At 40.3% G+C, this 17,721-nt stretch overlaps 2 protein-coding genes across 5 annotated transcripts; one reads left to right on the top strand and one right to left on the bottom strand.

Moving 5' to 3' along the window:
- Positions 1-104: 104 nt before the first annotated feature.
- Positions 105-4,790, top strand: RBM48 (RNA binding motif protein 48). Its single transcript, XM_061586969.1, has 5 exons — positions 105-290; positions 943-1,133; positions 1,397-1,542; positions 2,417-2,952; positions 4,553-4,790. Exons 1-5 carry the CDS (start codon positions 153-155, stop codon positions 4,643-4,645), a joined length of 1,104 nt encoding a protein of 367 aa, XP_061442953.1. The 5' UTR covers positions 105-152; the 3' UTR covers positions 4,646-4,790.
- Positions 355-17,721, bottom strand: CLXN (calaxin). Of its 4 annotated transcripts, none has more exons than XM_061586971.1 (6): positions 17,243-17,713; positions 15,781-15,936; positions 9,204-9,308; positions 8,008-8,159; positions 6,390-6,494; positions 355-4,230 (listed from the first exon to the last, which is right to left on the bottom strand). In XM_061586971.1, exons 1-6 carry the CDS (start codon positions 17,352-17,354, stop codon positions 4,216-4,218), a joined length of 645 nt encoding a protein of 214 aa, XP_061442955.1. In that variant the 5' UTR covers positions 17,355-17,713; the 3' UTR covers positions 355-4,215. The 4 variants fall into 4 exon arrangements, with proteins under 4 accessions (XP_061442955.1, XP_061442954.1, XP_061442957.1 ...); XM_061586970.1 differs by lacking the exon at positions 355-4,230 and adding an exon at positions 4,697-5,126 and having other exon boundaries at positions 17,243-17,721; XM_061586973.1 differs by lacking the exon at positions 355-4,230 and adding an exon at positions 4,697-5,126 and having other exon boundaries at positions 17,297-17,700.

The raw sequence follows: 17,721 nt of genomic DNA, 5'->3' as shown, positions 1-17,721 counted from the left end.
GCCGGATTCAACTTTCACCCGCTTTTCTCCGCCCCAGAGCACAGGCCAATGAGAAAGCAGGAATGTATTACACTCAACCTGATTGGTTGTCTGTGACTGGGAGGGAGGAGAAAGATGGGTGGAAGTCGGAATATACAACAAAGGAGGAGAAGATGGCGGCGCTTGGGGATAACAGTGGCGGCGGCGGCGGCGGCGGCGAAGTTGGTGGCATCTATCGACACCATGCACAGCAGTCGATCTGCGTGTCGCGCGCCAAGTACCGTGAGGGGCGCAGGCCACGCGCGGTGAAGGTAAAAAGGGAGAGGGAGGAAGCATGCGGCTTTCTATCCTAGCTCCCTTCCTTTGTCTTCTGACATGCCTCGTCTTGACGTTTCCTTGAGGGGACAAATTGCAAGCACTTCCTTTGGAAATAATAGGAGATATCTTAAGGGCCATAAGAAATAATGGGCCCTGCGAATGCTTCTTGACATGAGTGGGCTCCATTGATATAAATGCAAGCTGTAGATACGATACAAATAAAGCAAGGAATAGGTCTTGAGAGAGGACGTATTATTTACTTATTGTTATTTATTAACATTTGGATACTGCTCAATAACTAATATTCATTTTTCTTGTTTGAACATTATATAAGTTGTTTATTGATAGATTATACACTTCAGCACAGTATTGGCTTAAAAAAATTAGACTTGTTCTGTTGGATCTTGGCCATAGCAGGCAACCGTACATGGAGGTTTAAATGATCAAGTTCTGTTTCTACTGTGTAATGTTCAAAGAATTGTAATGAATTGCTTTACAGTAGAGTTGCATGTGCTGTCTTTTCAAACAATTGTGTTCAAAATAGCATGTCAAACTTAAATATTAAGCATATGTTAACAAGCAAGTACTTGAGATTGTAACTGAGTCATCTCTGTCACAAAGTATTAATGCAGCTATGTTTTTTAGGTGTACACAATCAACTTAGAATCTCGATACTTGTTGATACAAGGTGTCCCTGCCTTGGGTGTTATGAAGGAATTAGTTGAGCAGTTTGCATTGTATGGGACCGTTGAAGAATATAATCCACTAGATGACTATCCAGCAGAAGAATTTACAGAAGTCTACCTGATCAAGTTTCAAAAAATACAGAGTGCAAGGTATTAATAGTTTGGCAATAATAGCCTGTCTTCATTTCCACTTTAGATCTCTAGTAGTTCAATGCGGAGTTTTTTTTTCACAAGCTAGTTGCATGCAATTTAAACTGATTTTTCTGATGCTATAGCTGAACTTAGTTTAGAACTTTCTAATGCTATAGCTGAACTTTAAGTTTAGAACTTAAAGAGATTTTAAATGTTTGCTTATTCAACTGGGCTCTATAACTGACTATAACTTTAATCTTTACTTTACTCTAATACTTTAGAGTAGCCAAAAGAAAACTGGATGAACGGAGTTTCTTTGGCAGTTTGTTGCATGTGTGCTATGCTCCAGAATTTGAGACTGTACAGGAGACCAGAGAGAAACTGCAAGACAGAAGGAAGTATATAGCAAAAGCAACTAGTAGCAAAGGTTTGTGGCTGAACACATTTTTGAAAAGGAAATTTCTTAGGTTTGTACACTTCAGTTAAATCTGAATCTATACTGTATTACTCCACATCCACCACAGCATGGTGTGCTGCAAGGAAATAGTAGAAGCAAACAGCATAACTAGTGACAGATTCCTGCAACATGCAGTTGGACTATTAGTTTATTAAAACAATCCAGTGCTTTGAACAAATGTATAAAGCTGCCATCCTAAAAGGATGCCAACCATCCGTCTAACCAGGAAGAAATACTTTAATTGCCATAGAGAGAAAAAAGGAGAATCTTTCCACTGGCTCCCCAGTCTAGTAGAAAAGTGTTTTTGCATTCTTATGCTTTGCCTTTGTTGTTGTTATTATTTATTAAATTATTCTTGTATATTAAATCCCAAAGGAGCACAGGGCACCAAACACCTAAGTGATAAAGCAAACATGGCCCTATAATCCTGATTCCTACCATGGTAAACTCTTGGCCAAGCTATGGTGACATCAGCATATTTGCATTTAACATGCACTTTTTTGAATTGCAAATAACTGCTGCACCCCCCCAAAAAAAGCAGGATCAGGACCACAGCAGGTGGAACGGAACATTCAGACTGTTTTCTTCCCTGCTGCGATTGTGATAATGCTGCCACCCCGAACACTATTTACCTTTGCAGAATGTTCCCATTAGTGCCAATCATCATTTCTGAAAATTTTCATAGTAACTCAAACTAGTAGTCATCTTGAAATGTGAACGCTGAGTTAGGAATACAATCTTAATTTTAAGTTCTTCCATTGTAATGCAGTTGTACTCATAAAAGCCTTTTTTGTAAAAATGTTAGGTAGTCAAAATATTAACTGCTTCTGTTTTATGTTTCAAGATCAGTTACTGAGGAAGAACTCCAAGAAAAGTTTTCAAAAGACAATACAGCTAGAAGCTTCTGGAGCTTGTACATTTGAGGCAGCCACTAGTAACTGGAATCCATCTGCCCATGTTTCAGATCACCACCAGTCATCCTGCTGTGAACTGTCACTGAGAAATGTGGCCTCTCTTTTAGGACAGCAGTGTCAGAGTGTGTTAGCAGCACCTCAGAATGTTGGTGACTGTGCTGAGACAGCTGAATGTTTTAGCCAGACTCAGAGCTTACAGCAAGGAGTTCATAACACATTAGCCCACTGCAATCTGCAAAGAAAGGTTCCTCGGAATAATGGACTTGGCAGATTTATGCCCCGAACAACTCAGCTGCTAGAACGAAAGAGAAGACGAGATGAAGACAACAAACTTGCCCTTTTTGGAAAAGACACTAATAGTGAAGAAATAATTATTGGTCCAAGGTTACCAGAAACACTTAAAATAGACATGGAGGATGATTCACTGAATACTTCAGCAAACTTGATTCGTAACAAACTAAAGGAGGTATGCTGTAGTAAACTCTCATTCAACATTTTCAAAATATGTGGTCTGTGATTCTGAAATTAGGTAGCATTTGTTTACTTCCAGTGAAAAGCTGCCCTTACATATCTTATATTGATTCCTTAAGGATAGCTATTTGGGAGGAGAATGAAGGGGAGACGTTTCTAGTTTACTGGCGTTTCCTGTTTAAGGCTGTAAGTTGGTGTAAAAATTAGCAAAAACAATTTTGTTCATATCTTAGGGGGGCTACTCCTTTGTTATGGTTCTAAAAATTAGTGACACAACTTGTAGAGTGATATGCAAATACCTTAGGTGACCAATAACTATTCCTCTTAATACAGATACTGATGTTGACATAACTTCAGTTTTAAATCCCTAGTATAAACCACTTCATGCTAGAATATTAACACCCCAGTAATAATCTGCTTTGATTTCAGTGGACTTTAAGAACATGTCTGTAAAAAGTAGGATTACAATTTAAGAGCCATTTCATACAGTAATAGTGAATGGAATTGATTCTTGAATACAAAATATATGCATATTGTTTTTGTGACTTAAGGGTGCCCAACTGTGTGTTGCAGCTTTTTTTCATTTCTCAACTCAGCTGAGTGTTGACTAGAAAACTATTGGTTGGCTTCTTTTGTGTTGCCACACATTATTGTTCATGGGTGCCCTTCCTAACTGATGCTGTACATGCTTATTATGTATGGGAATCTGCTCTTAAGTATAAAAATGTATCTCATGAAATAGCTCTTAGCCTGTCATCTTCTTGTGAATGACAATTAAGAGAGACCTAAGGTAAATTTTAAAATAGAGCTTAGGAGATCTTGAGGGAATTTTTTTTCTTATTCCATGAACCAAAGATATAAATACCATTTGAAATCATTTCACAGAGGGCTGCTGCTTCGTACCAGCTACATTTCACCTGCCATGACGACCTCTCTTCTTTCTCCCCCCCCCCCCCCGCTGCCTAGGTTTCTTGTCCCACCTAGTTAAGAGGCATATTTCTGGAAAAAAAAGTAAGAAGTAGAATTCACAGATATTACTGCTAGACATGGCTATACATGTTTTCCCTGGATGATAGTCCGTCAAGGTAGGATCTTGCGTGCTGCCAGTCATCCACAGGCAGGAATTGCAATCAAACTGCGAGAGGAAGCGCTTGTCTTTCTTTTTCAGCTTTCAAAAAATTTCTGCCTCAGTCATATATATTTGATTTCCTGGGTTACCATGTGCCTTCTCTCTGCCTAGGTTTCTTGTCCCACCTAGTCAGGAGGCACAATTCTGGAAAGAGGAGTGGAAAATTATATTACTGCTAGGCAATGGCTATATATGTTCTCATTCCTTATGGGATATACAATAGTAGTAAGAACAGAGGTTAGGGCAGAAAGGGCAATGACTGTACTAATCTTGTAGTCTGCTAGCAAGTTATACACAGAGAGGCAGCAGAGAAGACCAAGTTGAAAGAGACCTGCAAGTCATTAGAAAATGTAGTAACTTGACTCCCTGCTGTACAACTGGTTCAACAGTCCGAAAGATCTAGCTAGAATAATTGCATAATGAATAGATATAATGTACTAAGTTTAGTGTTCTCTCTCCAAACTAGGTTGTAGTTCCTGTTCAGACTCCAGATCTGGTTGGTGGTACAGCAATGGACAGCCAAACAAAGCCAACAATAAAGCAAAGAAGACGAATATAAATATTACTTGTAGAATATTCTATGTATTTAATTTAAACTGATTCAGTTCTGATTGATCACACAGCAAAACATGGCTTGATCTATTAAAATATTTTTGCATATTCTATTTAATAAACTTAGCAATCATGTTGAAATTTAACTAAAATGTACAGAGTCCCTTATTTTTAGAATCCCTACAAATGTATTACTTCACAAGAGCATAGACACAACAAAATATTTTCCATTAATACCTTACTTATTTCTGTAGCAAGAAGTACATTGAAATCAAGGAATTCTGAATGTGTGTAGGGAAAAATATTTCTGACTTCTTTACTTTAAAAGGGACACCATTAATATAATATATATATTCAAAACTCTCTCTCTCTCTCTCTCTCTCTCTCTATATATATATATATATAAAACATCCAAAGAGTATATTTCACTTGTAGAGCTATAAATCAGGACTATCTTGGAATGCTTGTGATTCAAATGCCATCCTGCACTGTGAAATAAAGTAGAGTTTTTAAAAAACAAATATCTAATATATAGTTAGTCATGCACAACACACACCTCAGAAGCCTAAAACGTTCACACTATATTTCAACTGTAAAACTTAAACCCTGTTCTTTTATATTAAGGCATATTTATTATGGCCTGTATCCAAAGAACTATGCCTAAGGGCTTGAGCATGTCCTAGTGGGATTTCTGCCCCCTCCAATTTGAACAGCAAATTCTCATGTTGTATCACAACTTGTTCTTGAGACTCCCATAATTTTTAAATGCAGTTTGGATTGTTACTTGGGAATTTCTGTGCTTGTGTTTGTCAAAAAACAAAGTCCCCTTGAGTATGCAAATCTAGCTAAATAATTATTTGGATCCTGTTGTTTTTTCCCTTCAGCATTGTATTTTGATATGTAGCTCTATGTTGGATGAGGGTGAACAGCCTCCAAGCCCCAGTTCAGTTCAATATCCTCCCTGAGAGATGTAGATGAAAAAGAGGTAGAGGTGAGTGTCCTTTGTGTGCATGTGTGTGGAGAGCTAGGGGGGACACTTCAGCCCAAACCTCTGGATGACTGCTCCAGTGGTTTCACATAGGGAACAGAATAGAAGCCTGAGGCAGCCTATAAACAAATGACTAAGGGGAGGAAGTCCACCTGCACCTCTGAGATTGATTCTACAATTCTGCCACAAACACAAGCTGCATAGACTCAACCTGGCCAGCCAACCAACCCAGAAGCATACAGTGATTGATGGTATTGAAAGCCAGTGAGAGAGAACCAATAGTTGAGGAGAACCAATAGTGCTGTGTCCCTCCCTCCATACTCAGGCCGAACAAGATTGTTTCTGCCACAAAACATGGTCTAAACACTGATTAGAATAGATCCAAATAATTGGCATCCAACACTGCCTGGAGTTGTCTGGCCACAACGTGCTCTGCTACCTTTGCCAAGAATGGAACATTTGAAATGGGTAGTAGTTTTCCTAAACTAATTGGCTTTTTACAACGGGTCTTCCTACTGCCTCTGGAAGAGAAGCAGGACCCACACAGTCTCAGGAGACATTCACTACCTCCATCCACCCAGCCTAAGTTTGCAAAATCTGAACCATTAAAGACAACTATTCAGCAAACACTTAGTGGGCCTGGCCCCTTCAGGGAGACTATGTCAATGTTCTCAGGTTGCTGTACAAACTGAATGAACATGACTAGATAGTGCACTAGTCCCATCTGTCTGACTGCTATGGTATTGATAGATTTCATAAATACCTTCATATCAGGTAAACATGGTCCAAATGCTTCTAAAAGGAGATTTTCATCCCTTACAGCATTTTCAAAATCCACATAAGAAAGTTTGCCATCATGGTCATAGTCCTAAAAAGAAAGATCAATATTTTTATTTGATTTAGTTGCTGCATTTAGGCTGTACAGCACAGTGGGGAGGAGAGCCTGGGTGGGAGTCCAGAGTTATAATGCTGTTGTATAAATCTATGGTGCGGCCGCATTTGGAATACTGTGTACAGTTCTGGTCGCCTCATCTCAAAAAAGATATTATAGAGTTGGAAAAGGTTCAGAAGAGGGCAACCAGAATGATCAAGGGAATGGAGCGACTCCCTTACGAGGAAAGGTTGCAGCATTTGGGGCTTTTTAGTTCAGAGAAAAGGCGGGTCAGAGGAGACATGATAGAAGTGTATAAAATTATTCATGGCATTGAGAAAGTTGATAGAGAAAAGTTCTTCTCCCTCTCTCATAATACTAGAACTCGTGGACATTCAAAGAAGCTGAATGTTGGAAGATTCAGGACAGACAAAAGGAAGTACTTTTTTACTCAGCGCATAGTTAAACTATGGAATTTGCTCCCACAAGATGCAGTAATGGCCACCAGCTTGGATGGCTTTAAAAGAAGATTAGACAAATTCATGGAGGACAGGGCTATCAATGGCTACTAGCCATGATGGCTGTGCTCTGCCAGCCTAGTCAGAGGCAGCATGCTTCTGAAAACCAGTTGGCGGAAGCCTCAGGAGGGGAGAGTGTTCTTGCACTCAGGTCCTGCTTGCGGGCTTCCCCCAGGCACCTGTTTGGCCACTGTGAGAACAGGATGCTGGACTAGATGGGCCACTGGCCTGATCCAGCAGGCTCTTCTTATGTTCTTACGTTCTTAGAGTCTGAGTTCAAATCCCCACTCGAGTCTCCTGGGTGTCAAGGGCCAGCTAAAGATCATCCCCACAGTGTGTGGCTCAGGGGTTACGTGCCCAGCCACCTGTACAGCCGTGGGCAAGCTGCATAGTCCCAAGGAGCCCAGTTGCCCCCCAGCTGGCAGTTGCGGACAAGGAAGGGGCTGGCTTGTGCAGCTGTGGCAAGCTGAGCAGGCCCTGGCCAGCTGGGGAGGACTAGCCTCAGAGGGAGACAATGGTAAACCCCCTCTGAATACCGCTTACCATGAAATCCCTTTTCATCGGGTTGCCATAAGTCGGGATCGCCTTGAGGGCAGTCCATTTTCATGCCCATTTAACTGTGAGTAAGCCTCACTGAACTCACTGGGATTATTTTTGAGTAGACATTCACTGTCAACATGCTCCTATAATATATTGAAATGTTTTGTGCTGCTATTGTACAAAACTTTCTATCGGTGATTCCTTTCAAAGTATTTCTCTGCTATTGTTCCAACTACTTTGATTTGCTATTGCCAATTAGTGTATTCATGAGATGGTCTGCTGAATTATCCTTTTAGCTATTCTTGGAGTGACTGATTCAATTTGTGCTTCTTTTTCATCTCTAAAATAAAAGGCTGTAGATCTTTTATTACCATACACAAATATTCCAGTTAATCATTATTAGCCCAAAATACACCGCAATCTGAGTAATGATCTATTTAAGTTATACTTGCCATTTTCTTCAAAGTTATTTCTACTAAATCTTTAATTCCTTCATCGGGATCTTCTTCTGATGGCTGTTTTAGCAAGCTGTTCTTCAGCATATGAAACATTTCTTCCCGTGAAATATATCCATCGCTATTCATGTCATAAACCTCAAAACAATCTTTGGAAATTATAACTGACTTAGTGTAAAGTATGTACACATATCAAACAAAGCACTTTTAGGTAATAAATAAATTATAAATTTATATTTAAGGGAATTATATTTAAGGGAAGGATGCCAAGAACTGCTCTGTTGAAGCACATTTTTAGACATATTCATGGTCAAATACATATTTATTTGAACCAGCCTAACTGTATTCATATATCCCTTTTTTCCTAATGCCGGACAGTTGCTTCCTGTTCATTCATGCATTCACATTTCTTTTACATTTGCTGTAGGTCCACGCACCTTCCATTAAATTATAATTCCATTAAATATATATGAGTATCAAATGAATCCTAAAACTGATCACAGGAAACATCATATCCGTGTACCTAATATATTCACATACAATGCTGCATTTGGGGGAGTAAAGTCTTCAGAAAATAAACTCAATATTAGATTTGGCATTCCTAAAAGTGATATATGTCATATAACTGAAAGCAATATAGTTTGTAAAGAAGTAACATAGTAGCAAGTACTTGGTAAAGAACAACTGCAGAAGCAGCAGTTACAACGGGTCTTCTCATTCTTATCTAAAGGACCTAGACTAGGACGGCTTATACAATCTGGGCCCACAGCCAATGTTACAAATAAACAGAAGAGCTGGGTTCAAAACTTCTTGCTGTATTGTTTTTGTTCATTGGTTTAAAGGGTTCATTTTTATTGTTTCTGTTTATATTGTCTTATTGTTGCCTAGAGAATTTATGTCATGAAGTAAAATGCAAATAACAAATAATATTGTAAACCACCTTAGTAATTTCACAGTTGAAAAATGAATTATAATATAAACTAAACAAAATTAAATTCAGGACCAGTTACTCTCATCCTCACCTATTTACAGGGTTTTCATGAGAAGGGTGGGATAAAATGTTATAAAACAAAATGAGTGATACACAATTCCTATTTTTAAAAGCTAATCACTCACACACTTTAATATACTTGTTTAAATTGTCAAAGATTTAAGACTAGCATAAAAACCTGCTACCACTACAGAAACCTTACATTTCATCTTTTCTTCTAATGTCCCCCGAAGAAATATTGATAAACCTTCTACCCATTCTGTTACACTGACACAGCTGTCATTGTCTTTATCAAAAGCACGGAACACTGAAAAAAGAAGAAAAGTTATTGCAAAAGTTCATTTCAAAACAAACTATTTGCTGCAACACAATAAGCCATTCAGTATCTCTGTGTGAGGCTTGGAGTTAGACAGTTCAACTAAGATTTTGTATCTCAGGTCATGTTCATTATTTCTCATCCAGCCCAGACAATCTTAAAGTAAAGACAGCAAAGTTTATAACGTGTGCATGACCCTAAGCTCTAACTAAAAATAAATATGGAAATCCGGGAAATTCTGTTCCTACTGCCCCATTAAAGGACGAGCACTTTGTTGTATTAACTGAATTACTGCTGTGCTATTACATAAAAGTTGAACATTTATATGAAGCTACTGAATAAGATTGTCAGAAGATATGGAATTTGGTATCATCAGTATGGTGATGACACCTGCCAGCTGAGTCAAGAAATGCTCATCTGAAGTTTGGGAGTAATAATGGACTAGATGAAGGTCAATAAACTGAAACCCAAGACGGAGATACTGTTGATCAGTGCTTTGTCTGTCCAGGGAGCTCATGTTCAGCCAGCTTTGGCAAGACTGTACTTCCCCTAAAACACCGGTGGGCACCTTGGAGTCCTCTGCCGAGAGAGATGGTGTTCCGCCAGCTCTGGCTGGAGCTGTACTTTCCCTAAAGCACAAGTGGGCACCTTGCAGCCCTGAGTCTTAATTTTAAAAGCCCTCTGCAAGCAAGCAATTCAGGCCTTTGGCAAGAGTGATCTATTCCTCCCCCAGCAGCTTGATGGACTGTGAAGAAGAGGGAGAGAGAAAGGGTGAGCTTTGGGAGTGCTACTACATTCATTGTGATCTGTTGAGGTTCAAGTAACCTTAATGACACAAAGGATTGTCACTTGAGGCTGATATGCTGACTTTGATCCCTTCTGCACAGAGGTAGCCAACCAGAGGTAACCTCAAGTGTGGCTTACTGCAATGCACTTTATGCAAGGCTTTGAAGACAGTTCAGAAAATGCAGCTAGTACATGATCCTGTTCATAGGCTGATAACAGGGCCTGGGTAAAAAGACCTTGCCTTATTAAAACTAAACTGACTTCCCAGCTCAGTTCAAAGTGCTGGTCTTAACCCCTAAAGCCCTATATGGCTTAGAAATCACCTTCTCCTGTATTAGTCTGCTTGTTTATTTAGATCAGGGGTATAGAACTGGATCTGGCAAGTAGGCCAGATCCTCACCTCCCTGCAGGCCAACTTTGACAGAGGTCAGTGAACAATTTTATTTTGTCCATGCAGTCTGAAAACTGCTAATTGTCAGCACTTGCAAATTGCAAGGCAGCACTTGCAAAGGCATAGTGTTTTGCAAGCATCCTTGTGATCAGCTGATAAGTGGTGTCTGCAAACCCTGCCAGAGTTGTATCTCTACCTCCCTGGTTTAGACATGGGCATGGCTTGACCAAAACAGCCTGGGGGGCTAATTGAGTCCATGAGCCACAGGTTCCTCACCACTCAGACAATCAAGGCCTTTCTCCAGGTGTTCCCACCAACTGCAGTGTGGTGGGTGACAACCAGAGAGAGAGCCTTTCCTACAGTGGGTCCTTGACTTTGAAATGCTTTCCCCAAGAAGGCACCTGGAATCCTTTTACTATCCCATAGGTATCCAACAAAAACATTTGTTTTCCCAGGCTCTTGTAAGCATTTTTAACTTACAGCAGTTTGGTTTTATTTTCTGTTGAATGGGCTGCTGCAGTTTTAGTTTGTTGTTTTAAGTCAGGTATGGGGAACCTTTGGCCCTCCAGATGTTGCTGAACTACAACTCCCATCAGCCACAGCAAGCATGGCCAGCGGCTAAGGGGTGCAATATCTGGAGGGCCAAAGTTTCCCTACACCTGTTTTAAGTAGTTGTGTTAGTGTCTATGTATGTCGTTGTTTTTGTTATCAATATTTTAAAATGTACTTTTTTTCTTAGTAGTCTCATACTCACCCTAGGATCATCAAAGTAAGTTCAAAATGTGGAACATAAATTATATAAGTAAATACAGTAGGATAATACTCTGATAAAAAACGCTTTTTGGACTCACTTGCTATCAAAAGTGTTTTCAGAGAGAGGAATTGTAAGAACTATTTTTAACCAGCAGATACACAAAAATTCCTTTAGAAAATTCAAAGCAGTTATTCATCCATGAGCTGTTATTTGGACCCCAGACACATGAGGGGGACATGACTCGTTCTCAAAAAGCAGTTCCCTATGCCACATAGCAAATCATGTTTAAAGCTAAAGGGTCTTTCAAAAGCAACTTCTGATACAGCACACAAGGCAGGGGAAGGGGTCTGCTGTTCAAAGGAAAAACAAATCCTACAAGATCTGCCCAAGCTATTGGTAAGCCTAAAGTATCAATTTTGGATCCTAGCCATTATGCTCAAATAATGCTGTAACACCAAGTGGGAGTTTTAAAAACATAGTTATGTAATTTTGTAACCATAGCTGCCGAAGACATTGTAACAACTGTAGAGTAGTTCGCATTTTAACTGTTATTCATCTAAATTGCCTCATTACAGCAACAGAAATATACTTGTCATGCTACACATTGCCAATGACTAAGGCATACACTAAATACTGCTCAAAATGAGTTAGTATAATGTGTCTAATGTAAGTGTCTCCACCATTCTATGCTCATGGACTGAAATTTGGAGAAGATTGCTACCTGCTTTGAATAGACACAGTTAGCAAACAGGAAAAATCTGAATTATTGGGAATTAATATTTGAAGGAATAGTCAAGAACTTCAACTTGGGCTTGAGTTTGCATTTCCTTCCTCCTTCCCGTTTCTTTTTCCTTGCGTATCACATATTTTTAGATTGTGAGCAAGGCCCACCTTAGTACTGTACTGATTTTTGCAAGTTGCTCTTAGAGCATTTCTAGCTAAAGGGCAGGGTATAAATGTCATAAGTACATACATACAGTGCCTTGCAAAAGTAATCAGACCCCTCGATGATGCTTTCATATTACTGAATCACAAATGGTACATTGTAGTTTCGTTCTATATGACATTTTATTTTGAAACACTGTAACTCAAAATCAATTATTGTAAGGTGACACTGGTTTTATGTTGGGAAATGTTTGTAAAAAACACAAAAAACTGAAACATGTTGCTTGCATAAGTATTTATTATTTATTTAATTTAAATTATTTAAAATATTTCTATCCTGCCATTCTACCCTACAATAGGGCACTCAGGGTGGCTATAATAAAATTGCACACACATATAATAAAATACATAATAAAACACAAACATTACAGTAAATTAAAATTCATAAAATACAATTAAAATACATAAAATGCATTATGCATACACACACACATACAAACATACATACATGTATATATGTGCATACACATATGAGGGAGTGAGAATAAAAGAACTTAAAAGATAAAAATAAAAGATAAAAAACTTAAAACAGCGTCAGGCTGACCCATCAGTCCCAACCAAAGGCTCTCTGGAACAAAATAGTTTTTACAAGTTTCCTGAAAACCATCAGGGAGGGAGCAAAGCGGGGTTTTTGGAGCAGGGAATTCCAAAGTCTGGGAGCCACAGTTGAAAAGGCTCTCTCCCGCGTGCCTGTCAATCTAACTTCTTTCATTCCAGGCATGCAGAGGAGACCAGAGGCAGCTTATTATATTAAATCCAGGGTAGGAACATATGGACGTAAGCGGTCCCTTAAATACACTGGTCCAAGGCCGTTTAGGGTTTTAAAGGTCAAAACCAGCACTTTGAATTGGGCTTGGAAACAAATTGGGTGCCAGTGGAGTTGATAAAGCACAGAGGTGATATGTTCCCTGCGCCGTATTCCAGTTAACATTCTGGCTGCTGCATTTTGGACCAACTGTAGTTTCCGAATCACTTTCAAAGGCAGCCCCACGTAGAGTGCATTAAAGTAATCAAGCCTCGAATTCACCAATGCATGTGTCACTGTGGCCAAGTCAGTTGCTTCCAGGAACAGACGCAGCTGGTAGACCATTTTGAGAAAACCAAAAGCACTCCTGGCTACCGCAGCCACCTGATATTCCAGCAGTAGGGCAGGATCCAGAAGAAATCCCAAACTGTGGACCTGCTCTTTCAAGGGAGTGCAACCCCATCCAGAACAGGCTGCATCCCTATCCCTGGGGCAGTTTTCCCCTTGGCCAGCAACACTTCCGTCTTGTCTAGATTACGTTTCAGTTTGTTAGCCCACATCCAGCCCTTCACAGCCTCCAGGCACTGGTTTAGGATGAGCACTCCCACCCTGCCATAAGAAGGAAGGGAGAGACAGAGCTGAGTGTCATCAGCATATTGATGACATTGAACTCCAAATCTCCAGATGACCTCTCCCAGCAGTTTCATATAAATGTTAAAGAGCATGGGAGACAGAATGGAACCCTGCAGTACCTCGTAGGCTGACGGCCAGGGGGTCGAGCAGTAGTCTCCCAGCACCACTTTCTGGGTCCTGTCCATCAGGTAGGAATGGAGCCACTGTAAAGTAGTATTCAACCCCTGTGCTGTGGAAGCTCCCAGTTTACACAGATGAGAATACAATTACCTTACCATTGGCCTCCACCTATGAACCATTAAAGTTGCTGTCATATTGTCAGGATAAAAACCCCACTGTTGAAGGATCATTGGTCAGGCTGTGGATTTGAAGGAGAATGAAGACCAAAGAGCATTCTACAGAAGTGAGAGATAATGTAATACAAATGCATAGATTCGGAAAAGGGTACAAAATAATATCCAAGTGTTTGGATACCCCAGTGAGCAAAGTTGGATCAATAAGCAGAAAGTGGAAGCTGCGTCATACCACCCAGGCATTGCCAAGAAAAGTCTGTGCCTCAAAACTCAGTGCTCGAACAAAAAGGAGACTTGTGAAAGAACCCACAGAGAGGCCAACAATCACTTTGAAGGAGCTACAGAGTTCAGTGGCTGGGAGCAGAGTAATGGTGCACCAGTCAACCATATCAAGAGCTCTACATTAACACTGGCTTGTACAGGAGGGTGGCAAAAAGAAGCCACTACTCAAAAAGTACCATCTGAAAGCATGTCTGGAGCTTGTCAGAAAGCATGAGAGTTCCCCAGTTGGAAAAGGTTCTGTGATCAGATGAGACCAAGATAGAGCTTTTTGGCCAAAAGTCAAAGCACTATGTGTGGTGCAAACCTAACATTGCCCATGCCTTAAGACACCATGTCTACAGTGCAGTATGGTGGTGGTAGCAACATGCTGTGGGGATGCTTCTCATCAGCAGGGACTGGGCATCGTGTTAAAATTGAAGGAAGAGGGATGGAGCAAAATACAGGGAAATACTGCAAGAGAACCTGTTTCAGTCCACTAAAAAACTGAAGCTTGGGAGGAAATTCACTTTTCAGCAGTACAATGATCCCAAGCACAAGGCCAAAGCAACATTGCAGTGGCTCAAGAACATAAAGGTGAATGTCCTACAGTGGCCCAGTCAAAGTCCTGATCTCAATCTCACTGAGAATCTGTGGTGCTCTTTGAAAATTGCAGTCCACAAGCAACGTCCAACCAACCTGAATGACCTGCAGCAAATCAGCTAAGAAGAATGGGCCAAAATCCCTCCGACACTGTGTGCAAAGTTGGTCATACCTACCCCAAAAGACTTAAAGCTGCTATTGCAGTGAAAGGTGGCTCTACCAAATATTAATGTGTGTGGGTTGAATACTTATGCAAGCAACATGTTTCAGTTTTTTATGTTTCTTACAAATATTTGGAAACATAAAACCAATGTCACCTTACAATAATTGATTTTGAGTTTCAGTGTTTCAAAATAAAATATCATACAGAACGAAATTACAATGTACCATTTGTAATTCAGTAATATGAGAGCATTGGTCAGGGGTCTCATTACTTTTGCAAGGCACTGTATATTTAATTTACTTTCCAGGAAGATCATATCCTCTCATTCCTCGCCCACAAACCAGACTTTTAAAAGTCTCAATCCTAATTGCTGGTATTTGTGTGAGTTTGCATGTATATGGCCACAGCACATGCATGCATGTACAGTTGTAGTGTGTGTAACTGTAGAACATGTGTGTATGCATAACTGCAGTGTATGTGATGCCCACAATAGTTTTGCAGGTTCCAAAATGTGCCCACTGGCTCCCCAAAATTGGTGACTTCTGAGCTATTGCATCAATAGTGATACTTGCACAGATGTTATTAAGACAGAAAGAGTGAGTTGCCCAAAGGTCACACTATAAGTGGCAGATGCAAACAATACTCCCAGCATCTATTCATTTAACACTGGTAGAACTCATTACTCAGGAGTATCCATGAGTTGTTATTAGTAACAAACAGTAATATATTTAAAGTAACACCAGAACAATTATTAGGGCATGCGTCATGTGACCTAGCAACTTTATGAATCACCTGAGAGAACTGGAATAGAAATATATCAAACCTATGCAAGATGCTTTTTTGTAGATATTTTATCTCTATCACAATTTTGCAATAATTTATTTAAACTCACCTCTGTCCATAATCATGTCATCTGTCATACCAAATGTAACATGTAGGATGTTTCGAAATGAATTACGATCCAAACCGACCGCAGCATGACGGTCACTGGGCTCCACTCCCAAATTGTTGAAAAGCTTTATGAGACATTCCACTTCAAATTTATTGACTATGAAATAAAATAAAAGTTATGGCAATAAAACAGTGCTATACAGAAATAAAACTGAATATCGCAATATTTATAACCAGGTTTGGTGTGCTTTATCCAAGAAGGCATGTCCAGCATTGTTAGACCTTTTTATTTGCTCAGACAATTTAGACTTTGAAGATCTTTCTGAGAAAGCACATACTGCATTGTGCTATAAATCTTCATAATAATAAATGTCATGACAAGGGTTCAGTGACAGCCTTGTCTCTAAAATTGCTTTGAAATTTAGTTACATCTCTTGGGTAGCTGCAATTTGGGGGACCAAGATTTGTTTATTTATACATACATCAAACAATTCTGCCCTGCTCCTCCAAAGGAGATGATCAAAGTATAACACACACACATTATTATTAAAACACGAAATATATACCAAACGCAATCCATACTAAAAACAGCATTAAAAAGAGAGTTCAGAGAGCCAAAACTAACAAACAGCAATAAAATCAAAAGCTTGTTTTTTAAAAAAAAAAAATCTTCAGACACCAATGGAACCCAGCTAAAAGAGAAAGATTACCTATCCTCTTGGGGCGGGAAGTTCCACCTACAAGGCACTATCTTGTCACCAAACATACCTCAAAAAGCAATGGTCCCTGCAAAAGAGCTACATCAGCTGATTTTATATAGGCACATTCACCTGGGAGGACACTTGCGTTGATATGGGGGCAAATTCAAGAGAACACAGAATGGCCATTGGGAAAACACTGGCTCCTGCAGAGAGACCATAGGAATACACTCAGTTGCCAAAGACTAATGTCTGTGGCTCTTCTGCCACCCCTTCTCCTGGTTCTCTCTCTGGCACTGGAAGATCAAAACCGTTATCTCTTGCATGTTCCTGTTCAACTAGGGTACAGCTCCACACATTACCACAGTTTTGTGGCGTGTGCAGGGTCACATTGGGTGGGAAAAAAATGCAGGGATGCGGCAAGAGGAAGACCATAGTAACGGGCAATTCTGGCAGTGGAATCCTATCAATTCAGAAGTAACTCCCACTGAGATTAATGGGACTTAAACCCAACCTAAGAGAGGAGTTTTGGGGTTGTTATTTTTCTGGGAGCCCCATGTATGATTTAATTATTGCATTTCTATCCTGTCCTTCCTCCTTGGAGCTCAGGGGACTTACATGGGTCCTCCCCCACCTTTTTATCCGCTCGACAACAACCCTGTGGTGTAGGTTTCAAACCTGACAAGAATTTGAACCCGGATCTCCCTGGTCCTAGTCCGATACTCTTAACTACATATAAAAATGTAAGAACAAACTACAGGTCACCGGTAGCAATTAAAGAGGTGGGAGTGAAGAAGGGAAGGCCCGTCTTCCACTCACAGTGCTTAGCGGTTTTGCACAGCGACTCAGCGAGCTTCTGCAGCTTTTTCCTGTTCATGTTGAGCTCCTCGACCGACTCCGGACGCCTCTAGCCGCGAAGTGGTTACCCTGGCAACACAGGCCCCGCCCCCAGCTCAAGATGCGGAAAGCACGACTTCAATGGAAGGAGAAGGGAGGCCAGGAGGAGATTACTTCCCGCACTTTCTTAAGTGCTTTATTTCTCCCTTCAGGTCGGCTGCATAGCCCGCTTTAGAGAGAGCCTTTCCCTCACAGGCACTCTCCACTGGGTTACGGCGCCGCGTTTTTGTACTCAGTGGAGCGAACTTTGTGGGAGGGCGAGCAGCCAAAGGGAGGGAAACCTAAAGCGGACTGCTGGGTGGTTTGGTTACCATGGGGACCAAGAATGCTGAAAAAGAGAAACTGGA

Source organism: Rhineura floridana, chromosome 10 (assembly GCF_030035675.1).
Source record: "Rhineura floridana isolate rRhiFlo1 chromosome 10, rRhiFlo1.hap2, whole genome shotgun sequence".
Classification (NCBI taxonomy): Eukaryota; Metazoa; Chordata; class Lepidosauria; order Squamata; family Rhineuridae; genus Rhineura; species Rhineura floridana.
The sequence above is the reverse complement of the archived record's forward strand: the minus strand, read 5'-3'. Positions and strand labels throughout refer to the sequence as shown.